General features: G+C 34.9%; 1 protein-coding gene across 3 annotated transcripts in view; it reads right to left on the minus strand.

Moving 5' to 3' along the window:
- Positions 1 to 5,309: 5,309 nt before the first annotated feature.
- LOC145283836 (enoyl-[acyl-carrier-protein] reductase [NADPH] FabL-like) overlaps positions 5,310 to 12,183 on the minus strand; it is a 63,172-nt gene continuing 56,298 nt past the window's right edge. For all 3 annotated transcript variants that reach the window (XM_080132932.1, XM_080132933.1, XM_080132934.1), the window contains exon 2: positions 5,310 to 6,770. In XM_080132932.1, coding sequence (XP_079989058.1) covers positions 5,979 to 6,758 — 780 coding nt within the window. In that variant the 5' untranslated portion in view covers positions 6,759 to 6,770 and the 3' untranslated portion in view covers positions 5,310 to 5,978. The remainder of the gene's footprint in view (positions 6,771 to 12,183) is intronic.

Raw genomic sequence — 12,183 nt, forward strand, 5'->3', positions numbered from 1 at the left:
TCTTCTCGAGACAATGTGAGGATAAGGATATCGTTCACATATCTTGTGAAGAATATGCTAGAGTGACTGTTTCGTAAGGCACATTGTTCTAGCTTGTTCATATATTTATAACGGCCAGTATCCCCTAGAGGCTGGATCTCATGGATAAACCTGATATTTGTATGTTTGCAGTTTACACTTGAAATGTGTATTGCTAATTATTATGCATAATAACTGGTGTATGTTGGTAGTAGTGAAACCAAAACTAGAGATCATTGTTGGAGATGCAGTCCTCCGTGATGAAGTCCACGGCTGAGTGCACTGGGATGGATGTGTATAGGGAGACAACATCGGGGCTAAACACGTATTTGTTGCAAAAGTTGGAATTGAAGAGTGTGTAGCCTTTTGATGACTTTGAACTACTCATATGCCCTGGGTAAGAGGAGAGTAAGGGTTTGAGCAGTTGTGAGAGGAAGTTAAAAGTTGTAAATCCTACCAGACTGAGTTACTGATAATTTCCAAAAATGTTATATACCAAGTTACCACTAAACCAATATTTTTCCGACCACGTGTTTGTATTTTCAAGGAGCTAAAAATAGCTACTCAATCGCTGCTTAGCCTTGATTTATCGCAAGCCTAACATTCTGAAAAACAGCTTCCTTTGCTTTGGCATAGCTGTGACTTGTTTTGCAGACTAAAGTAGCTATGATACGAGCTAGTGACGAACCAAGCACTTTGACAGGTAAAAGAGCGAGACCAAGGAGTTTCACGGTACAACAGGTGTTGAATAAAGTGACAAATTCTGATTCAGTCGAAGGCAAATTTGATCAGTAGTATGTTCCTGAATCAAGTAACGCTAGTGATGATGAATATATCAATGAAGGAGAAAGCGATGATAATTCTGATGATGCAGGTGGACCTGTGCATCAAGGAGAGCTCCACCTGCTGGGCAGACTGGCACACGAAGGCTGAATGCCGGCAGCAAAAAATTACTAACATGTTTAAATTTTTTTCACAATTTTACCCAGGAGGACAGACACAGGGAAAAATTAGTTCAATAGCTCAGGTCTGGTAGGATTGCATTACAAATTCAAGAGTTTTCTCCCTTGCACTGTTTTCTCTCTGCGCAGTATGAATCTATTAAATTCAACAAATTTTATTTCAATGAGGAAAACAATTATCTCACTTCAAATTAATCTCTTTGAGAAAAGTTGGTTTCTGGGCCAGAGTTGCGTCGGTTGGTGAAATGGGTTTACAAATCCCTTTCATAAAAAGGGGAATCTCATGACAAGACTTTGTGATAACACTCAGGAATTAAGATTCTAATCCTTTCTCTTTTGCTTGCTGACTGTTGGACCGAATGGACCGCCATAGATCATATGCTCTATGAATAAATATCCTGTGGAGATGCTGTAAGTTTTTGCTTGTGTGCTTTAATCTCTGGATAGTATTTGTATTCAACTGTATTTGGATGGGTTATATATATGTGTAATCTATGTTAGCTGCAGGGACATGTAATGACCAAATATAAGTGACTATCTTCTGAAGGTTCAATCCTCAGTGCAGACAGTCCTAAGAATACGAATAAAAATTACTTAAAAAAAAGCAGAAACGAGTTCAAAGTGAATCAAAGCAGAAAATACTTGCACAACCCAGACCCATAAACTTACATTCATTAGACCAGTGTTTCCCAACTAATGTGCTGTGGAATGATTACTGGTGTGCTGCAAAGGATTAATAGCTAGAAGCCATTAAATTTCAATTTGTTCAATAGATACATCAAACTCAAAATCACAGAATTTCTTGAATCTAAACGTTTTGTGCAAACTAATTGATAAGGTTTTTTTTATGGTTTATATAAGTGACTAGCAGGGGGGGGTACCAAGTGTTACCCGGGTGTTTGGACGTGCGTGTGTAAAAAAAATTTTTTTTTAAGTTTTAGTAGGAAGGTAGGATTGAACCTCGAAGCCTTGACGCGAAGGTGGAAACGAAAGGGGAAAAAAAGCCAGCTACCTAACCATCTCGGCCACAAGGGGAGAGGAATTGATAAGCATGTTAAATTAAGGGTTAAAAAGTTAGTCAAATCAAAGAGGTTTGATTGACAGGTGGCCGCTTAATGAGGTCATCGCAGGAGCGTTACGATGACGTGGCAGTTTTTTTATTTACTGCGGGGCAGCTTTTTGGGGTTTGTTTACTTTGTTTCAATGTAAGGCAGTTTTGGCTTCCCCAAGATGATGGTGGGGGATAAACCAGCTCCCCATTTAAAGGGGATTTTCCAAATTAAATAGCAATTGTCTGATATAAGGAGAAACTCCACATTGATCAAAGCTGATTGCTTTTGGACGTTCCTGGCGATCGCGACCAGACCAATGACGCCAGCTCCGAACTAGTTTCGCTTTTATTATACGAAAAAGCCAAATTCACACGCGGCGATCCAAAAATGTAAAACATTTAGGTTTTCAAAATCGGGAAAATTAAATAGACAGGCGACCCCCGTTGTTAACTCGTAGATATTATGATTTCGACGTGATATAAAAAGATTTACAAATGAGCGACGGCCTCAAGAACCCGCTGGAAAAAAAACTTTTGCAGACAGACAAAAAGCGAACGAACATACATACACACATTTTCACTTTTATATATATATATAGCTGGGACGATTAATCAAAATATCAAGATTTTTTTTTTAAAGAATCAGGAATCAGCATCACAGCTGAATAATTTAGACGTGATTTTGATATGAAAATCATGTCAAATACTGAATACAGGATATGTTGATTTATGTGAATAAAAACTCCTTTCGTTTTTGTTTTTATTTTATTGCAAAATTTATAATTAGAAAATATTTATTTTTTGTGATAGGTGTACCAGGAAAATTTACAAAACTCAATAGCGTGCCGCCATGTAAAAAAGGTTGGGAACCATTGCATTTGATGCACTTGAACACCCAACACTAACAACAAGTACCCGCAAATCATGGCCTACTATAATAATGTATAGTAGGCCATGCACAAATTAATAAGCATACTTGCATGATGATTTTTTTTTTTTTTTTTTTTTTAACTCAAACGTGGCACATTGTCACTTGAAAGGTAAGGTTACAATTTGGGATTGTGTCTAACAGAACTGAGGGGGAGTTGAGCAGCGAAATGTCAGTTCACATTACACTTAAACTTCTGCAGGTTAGTACAGTCAGAGAAGCAGGAACCAGGGAGGGAATTCCAAAGTTTAGCAGTCGGAGGAAAAACTATAAGAGTAGAAGGTTTTCCTGCATCCACAATGAAGAGGTATCATTTTGCTGCTTGTCAGGTTAATCAAGGGGGCACAAGCGCTATCAGTTCATCAGAGAACATTCCATTAAAGTGCTTGTAAAACAGGCACAGAGATGTAACATTGTGGTGATGGGACAGAGGCTAGAGCTTAGCCGACAGTACAGATTAGATTTGAGACTCTTTTTGGGCTGTGTCTAATAGTGAATGACTAGTGATACACCATCCCAGATGTGACAACAATACTCAATACATGGGCGAATTGTGGCCAAACATATAGGATGCCTTCTAGTGTGAGTATTATTCTAGCACAATATAGGGAGCCCACCCTTTTTATTATATTAGTTGTTGAAAACTTTTAAGATGTTATTACCCATATAAATGCAATTTTGTTTATGTTAGGTTGTGTTTTCATTTCTTCCTGAACAAAAATTTAAACAGTAAAATATGTGAAATGAACAACAAAAATTTATATTTTTTTAATTATTCATCTTGAGCATTATTTTCATGTTTTGGTCAATGAAACCTCAAATCTTCAGGTGTATCTTGTCAAACTCGGGAATCGTTCTATCGATGGTTGATAAAACAAGAGTAGGCTACCCTTGTGATAAATAAAGGGTTCTGTTTGAAATTCCATTCAGATTCCCGAGTTCAGTAGAAAGATTTTCGAGTTCGACAATATACACCTGAAGAAGATTGGAGGTTACATTGACTGAAACGTGAAAATAACTCAAGATGAAAACAGTAGTCCGAATAATCCAAATTATCCTCGTTTAAAAAAATTTGGAAACGTAAAATAAAATAAATTTGTATCAAAATTACCCAAAATGAATAAACGCACAAACGTTTGTTTTATGTTTCTAAATTTTGGAGATGTGTATTGATTAGACGTATTATTTGGATTTGAACTCGGGAATCTTTCTGTCCAATGCAGGAATCGTTCTGTCACACTCGGAATCCATTCAGAACCGAGCAGATTCCAGTTTGACAGAGCGATTCCCAAGTTTAAAAAGATACATCTGAAGACGGTCAGAGGTTACATCAACCGAAACGTTGTGAAAATAGCACTAAAGATGAGAACAGTGGTCCAACGAATCCAAATAATACAAGTGAAATGTTTATTATTTAAAAGTTTTGTTTCAGATATTATTCATATTACATTCTGAAGAGCTGTTGAATCGATCTCTTAATGGACTAAAACAATAAATTGAATACTTTAAATAAACAAAAAAATCCCACTTGATGACAATTATGAAGAAACCACTCGAGATGACCCATTCAAAAACCTTACATTTTTATGACACCAACGTATGACACCCAAACTTGGAAGATTGTGTAGAGAGTTCAGAAAATAACATCTATATTATATTAATCTTGTGTCTGTCTATCTGTTCCATTTTATCTCAGAAAGTACTGGGCCAATATGGCTGAAATTTTGGCCACTTCTACAGAATTGGAACGAGATTTTGTAGTTGATAAATAGCGTTTTCAGAAAAAAAAAAAAAAAAAGAGAATGGTTTCAACTGATTTTTTTGTCAATTCTGATAAGTTACAATGGTAGCTTCCAAATTATGCAGTCGGAATTACCCGAATATTACTGAATTGTTAAACAAAACAACTTTAATCGTGTTAGCAGATGAAAAATTTCCACCATCTTGTTTAAATCAAAACGGAAAATTACCTCCCTTTTGAATTTTCCTGTGTTTTCCTATCATTTTCATCAAATTCTATTTTTATTTTCTTTAATAAATAATTTTCTAATTTTTCTTTAATAAATAATTTTCGTAATTTTTGGATATAATCATCTTAAAAATACGAGGAATACGTAGATGCCATTGTTTTCATGTGAAATTCAGTATCGTGATTTCCGAAATTTCGTCCCAATAGTGTACAAGTGTTTGTATGGACCTAAGTATTATGGTATCCGTTTGATGTGCAGTTAGGGATTAATAGCTATTAGTCATCACGATATCACATTTACTCTAGAAGTTTTCTCAGAAACTATTAGGCCAATCCGGCTGATTTATAGGGATTAGTATTTAATTAATAAATGAACACAAATTTAACCACATTAAGCCATCAATTCTAAGTCAAGAGCCCTTAATTTTTGGCTATTTTTAATAGGATCAAAAGTCTAGGTACAAATAACATGTGAAAAAAATAAAGAAAGAAAATTACCAAAAGTAGAAATGAAAGCAGATTTGCTTCACCACTTACTAAGACTAAAAGCTATTTGAGGATAAGGGTTAACAAGATTGTCAGTTAGATTATTATGAAAACATTGAAAGTGATGGACAAAATAACCAAAGTTTGATTACTTCAGAAGATGACAGGTATTTGTTTGCATTAGACTTTAAAACAACCATGTTGCAGTCTTTAGGGAAACAGTCCTACTGTAATGTGTTTCACAGGTGTGAAGTTCTTGGAAATAAACTTTGTTCATGGAATTTTCATCTGGTTTGAGTTACAGAGGAAGAAAGGAAGAAGTTCTTTGCAGTGTTGGTAAAAAGATGAGTTTTTGCTGTGAAGGTTTGGTATTCAATTGGTTACTGAGGATTGTTTTGAATTATATGTTGACAAAAATAGAGTGATGGGATAGTTTGTTCCTTGTTTTAGTTTTCAATGTATCAACATTCGTAGTATATTTTTTTAGTTATTCAACGGAAGTTTTAATAGTAGAGGAGCTTCAATTCCACTAGCACCTAAAATAAATGCAACAAAAGGACTACTTTAAGATACCAAATGCAAACCACCATCGACAGGAATTGTAGCACCAGTCAGGAATCCTGCTTTAGAAGAACACAAAAACCCAACTACATTTCCAATGTCACTTGTCTCTCCCCAACGACCCATTGGAGTTCGGTTCTTTCCAAAATCATCACCTACTTTTTCTAAAATGGGTTTCCAAGGTTTGGTTTTAACAAAGCCAGGAATAACACAATTGCTTGTAATCTGCCGAGGGGCAAAAAATTTGGCATAATGGCGTGTCAAATATTCCAATGTGGCCTTAGCAGTCCCTGGCATCATATAATCTACTCGTACAGGAATACAGGAATTACAACCAGGACTCGATATGGATACGATACGACCTTCTCCATCAGTCATGTATTTTGCTCCTCTCTCAACAAGTCGTATGAAACATTTTGGGTAGATACTTTGATAATAATCGTAGCACTCAAAAGTTGTAAATTTTGTGGATGGATCAGTGGAATGTGTATCTGGCGCATAGAGACCAGCACCATGGACAATTGCAGTCAAATGATTATCAAATTTTTCTTCCAGACACTGGAAATATTTGTCAATTGTTTCAGACTTGGAAATATCACCTTGAATTGTGTGGACTTCCGTACTAAACTCCTTTTCCAGCATTTCTTTAGACTTGGCTGCATTTTCAGCATCATTTAAGAAACCAAGAATCAAATTGAAGCCCTGTGAAGCAAGATCCCGAGACGTTGCTAAACCAATGCCGCTTGTACCACCAGTGACAATTGCTACCTTTTTGGATGACATTCTGTTAGGTTCCTGTGGAAACAAAAACAATGAAATCAAATAAAGTCATGAATAATCGTGCACATTTCTGGAAGCTATATATTTTTCTTAAAGGTGAACAAGTTGGCCTGTTCACTTAATTGAACCGAGTACAATACAAATATACACAGGTAAAATAAAAAAATAAAATATGTGTTAAGATTACTAACCAACAAGACATTACCACTTTTTTTTTTTTTTTTTAATTTTCTTCCTTTGAAGATTGGGTATGGGGCAGTCAAACTAACTGCTAACAATGCCTTGCTTTTTTTATTGAAACCAACCGAGAGCTCTTTTTAGTATTCTCATTGTTCCCTTAAATGCAATTGTCTGGATCTCTTTTGCACTTGGTTCACCAGGAATATTAGTTAGGTAGGACTTCAGGTTTTTCTTCATAAGCCCCGTGGCACCTATAATAACTGGCATGATTGATATCTCCCTAAGATTCCAGTTTCTTTTCATATCATACATACTGCATGCATGTAATCATGCAGAAGTAAATCCTGGCCGTTGAGAGTAGAGGACATGTGTTGCATGAAGAGAAATGATATAACGAATGTGTAATGTGACTTTCAAAGGCTAATTTCAGATGAAGATTAAATTTGTTGATGCTATTGCTTGTTCAGATAAGATAAACAAGCACAAATTTAATCCGCAGGGCTGGAAATAAGCAAAGAATAACACAAAGTAAAAATGAGACTCATGCAGGATTTGAACTTTTTCCTCGGAAAAGTGATCACCTAATGCCGCTAATGATACCCATGTTTCTGAGTCTTGCACACATGTGATGCAAGTTTTTCTGTACTTCCAAATAGAAGAATACATTAGATTGGGTTCAAGAGAGATAGCTACTGAATATTCTAAGCCAACACAAAGATTAAATGGGTAATATATGATAGGCTAGAGGCAGGAAGAGTACATAGAATTCCTCGTTCAATCCCAGATAATGTTGGATTTTTTAGTAATAATAAATTAAGAACATGTCTGTTTCTTCTTATGATTCGTTTACCAGACATAATTTGATCAAATTGTAAACTTTGATTAAGTTGTATTTTTTTGCCCTGAAATAAAATTCTAAACTATAATGCTTTAAATAAAATCTGACAGTTAATTTGCTCTTCACATAACTCCAATCACAGAAACATGGCCGTTTATCAAAACTTCCATCTATGTTTACCAATCAATAATCCACAACAACAAACAAGGGAGACCACCCCAAGAACTTAACACAAAGAACAGAACTTATTATTAATAGAACGGGAAACAATTTAATATTGCTGTTGGATTCTTATGAAGATTACAGTTCCCTAAAAAAAAAAAAAAAATATAAAGCAAAATAAGTTTTCTTCATTGCAACAAGTCTCTCAAAATTTCAAAAAAGGCTTCCATCTTTGTCAGAAAATCTGTGATCTGTTGTCCGTCGTTGATCCATTAAGTTTGAATTTCTTTCTTCACCATCATTTTCTTCACTGCCTCATCACTCATAAGATTTGATGAATTTCAACACATTGTCAATTTTACAAAGAATTTCATGCAATCTAGGTAGCCTGAATATCTTTTGAAGCATTGAGGCTATCAATATACCAGCATCAGCTATTTTACTAATTGCAAAAGTTTCTGAACCTAATGGACTTTTTGTTACAAGGTCAAGTTTTTTTGATGACTATATACTAGATATAGAAACCATTCTGTTCATCATGCCACAAAAAAGATAAAACTACATCCTCCAAATATAGAATGCATTTGAAGAACAATATTCAGATCCAAAGATTGCTCAATCCAGTTTTTTGTCTTTCCAATTTCTCTCGAGTGGTTGGAAATCATCATATACGTTACGTCTAATTCAGAAGCAAGTTCTCAAACAGTTGTGCATGGATTAGCTTTGACTAAGGCTCTTAATTGATCGTTGTCAACATCTGATAGCCAACCACTACACTCATCATGAAGACTCATCACCATGGCAAATTTTCTTAAACAACCATTGTGCTGTGCATTCAGTAGTGGTTCCTGGGCCAAACACTTCATTGATAATTTAAAGCCCAGAGATACATTGTCCGTTTTACAAAAATCTTCAACATGGAACAATTAGCCAAGTTTACGAAAACTATACAATTAGCACTGGCCGGCCCAACAAAGTAAGATGGAATTTTTGCAAAAAGAACAGTTTAAAACAAAATAAAGTATTAAAAACAATATTAATGAAACAAGAAGAAAAAAAGGATTGTCGGTTCACTCCAGAAGGAATTGCAAATTCGCTGACAGAATTTTTATATTAACCAACTAATGGCTTAACGTTTCCAGCATATTATCGTAGATACGAAAATATTTTTTCCAAACGATGTCAGGTCTGGTCGGATGAAGAAAAAATTATTTTACTGCTGCAAAAACTGGGTTCCCATGAAAATACCAAGTATACCAATTTTATACTCCCAAGGAAACCCGAAGATATTTCTTTTTAAGAGACTATAGAAATTTTATTAAACATTTTTGGTGAGCGGGATAGCTTATTTTATACTCGTTATTCGTTATAGGTATTTAAATATTTTGAAACAAGATGATGAAGACTGTCGCCTATGCTGGGAGAGTAAATGCCCAATGCGAGTTATTTAAGTTGAAAGACCTAAAAGAGGGCATGTTTAAATGCTTGATATTTGTGCAATCTTCGAAGGATAAATAGATTCGTGCATCCTCGAAGGATAAAAAGATTCGTTCTAGGATATTATCCATTATGAACCAAGACATAGAAATAACCTTACAGAAAGTTACTGAGGAATGCCAGAAACTGTTCAATTTAAAACAGGATAATACTAGTATTGAAGAGAAAAATGTTGACAAAATACAAAGGGTAAAGCAAGGTGACCACTATGTAAAAAAATACTGTAAGACGTGTGGAGGAAAAAATCACTTCACAAAAGAATGCTACTTCAAAAGCAAAATATGCTATAAGTGCAGGTGTAAAGAACACAAGTCAACCATATGCAAAAAGGAGAAATACTGTAAACCTGAATAAAGATCATTGATTCTAAAAAAGAGTCCATGTATGGTAAAAAAAAGGAAATATATTGAAGTTAGAATTAATGGCTGGAAAGTAAACTGTCTTTTGGATACTGGAAGTGACATATCCTTAATTGATGAAACAACATGGAAGAAAATTGGTTTTCCAAAGCTGCAAAAGAAAATTGCCAGAGGAATGTCTGGAAATAGATTAAAATTTAAGGGTGAATTTTATACTAATATGACCCTGAATGAAAATACATTAAAAACTAAAATGTATGTGATACCCACAGTTTATGTGAAAAATAAAAATAAAAAAAATCAGGGTATGTGGGGATTTTTCGACAGGACTGAATGATTGCTTAAAGGATCATAACTATCCACTCCCTACACCTGAGGAAATATTTTCTAAGTTAAATGGAGGAAAAATTTTCACAAAAATTGACTTCTCACAAGCATATTTGCAGGTCAAAGTTCACAAAGATTGTTCTAAATACCTGACAATGAATACTCAAAGGATTAATTTCCCTAAAACGATTGCCGTTTGGGTTGAAAATAGCACCAAAATTTATTTCAACAAATTATGAATGCCATGCTAGCAGGCTTGGATTTTGCAATGGCTTATTTAGATGACATTTTGATAAGAAGCAAAAATGTTGAAGAACATAAAAACCATACTCGGAAGGTATTCGAGAAAATAGAAGACTATGGATTTAAAGTGGCTCTCGAAAAATGTAATTTTGGTATGGACAAGATTGAATATTTGGGACAAATAATTCATTGGAAAAGTAGAAGACCTAACTCAAATAGGACAGAAGCAATTAGAGACATGCCTAGATCAGACAATGTAGTGAAGTTAGTCATTCTTGGGTCTAGCAAACTACTATAATTCTTATATCCCAAATATGCATGAACTAAGAGCAGCATTAAATGAATTATTGAAGAAGAATAAAAAATGGCTCTAGACTAAAGAATGTGAGGAAGCATGCCAAAAAATTAAAAGATGTTTGTCATTGGATCTAGCGTTAGCACATTACGATCCAAAAAAGGATCTAATCATAGCGGCAGATGCGAGTGAATACGGTTTAGGAATGGTGCTTCTACACAGAATGGAAGATGGATCTACTAAACCAATTTTTCACGTCTCGAGGGTTTTATTACCCACTGAAAGAAAGTAGTCAGATCGAAAAAGAGGGTCTGGCGATTGTGTATGTCATGAGAAAGTTTCATGGATTCATTCTTGGAAATGGACCATAAACCATTATTATCAATTTTTGATTTGAAAAAAGGGATTCCTACTCATACGGCAAATAGATTATAGAGATGGAGTATTATTTTGCTCAATTACGATTTCAAAATGAAACACCTAGCATCTAGTAAAACTGCACATGCAGATGGTTTGTCGAGATTGATCCCCAGTAAAACTGAATTTGAAGAAACTGTTATAGCAGCACTAAAAGCAGAAAATGAACTAACAGATATATTAATAAATACTGTTAGGGAACTTCCTGTTACACTTGAGGAAATAAAGAAAGCAGTGAAAACAGATAAATATATTAATAAGATAAAAAAACAAGTGGGACAAGACGAAAAGAATAGAAAAGGATTAAAAGTGTTTCCATTTTCTATGTGTGATGAAACTGATATACGCAGACAGAGTGGTAATACCGCAAGTATTACAAAAGAAAATCCTAAAAGAATTTCACATGGGACATCCTGGGATCTCCAGAATAAAGGTTCTAATGACTGAGGCAGAAGGAAAAAAGACAGGAAGAGAATAAGAAAAAATGTCCAGTAACTCTTATGTCACATGTATTCCCTTGTAAATAAACCCCTTTGTCTTTCACCCATAACCCCATGTGTCTTGCTGTAAAGTAAGGATATAACAATTTAACATCTTACATTACCGTAGCGCAGATGTATGTCGTCAGCCTATTGGCCTTAAGGGTCCGAGTTTGAGCCTACTGCTACCAAAAAAATTTCATTAAACATTCAATTCCACTTTTTTTTTTCTTTTACACCTACAAAATTTTTTTTTTTTCCATTTTTAAAATTACTGTTTTTTTTTTGTTTTATTTTTTTAAAAGTTTAACATCATTTTTTTTACATTTAAACAGGGTTAAGTTTCCTTTTTGTTCTGCTTTGCCCCCCCCACCCCAACACACACACCTACAAACACCCAGGCAACGCTGGGTACCCCCTGCTAGTCTATAATATAAAAGCGAAAATGTGTGTGTGTGTGTGTGTGTGTGTGTATATTTTTTGCGTATGTCTGCCAAAGCCCTTTTTCAAGGGACGCTCGGTCGGGCCCTTAAAACTTTTTACATACTGTCTAAATCATAATATATACAAGTTACAAATAGAGGTCGCATCTATCTTTAATTTGCCTGACTTTTACGCGCTAGTTTTGAGA

Source organism: Euprymna scolopes, chromosome 8 (assembly GCF_053919585.1).
Source record: "Euprymna scolopes isolate OS-2025 chromosome 8, ASM5391958v1, whole genome shotgun sequence".
Taxonomy (NCBI): domain Eukaryota; kingdom Metazoa; phylum Mollusca; class Cephalopoda; order Sepiida; family Sepiolidae; genus Euprymna; species Euprymna scolopes.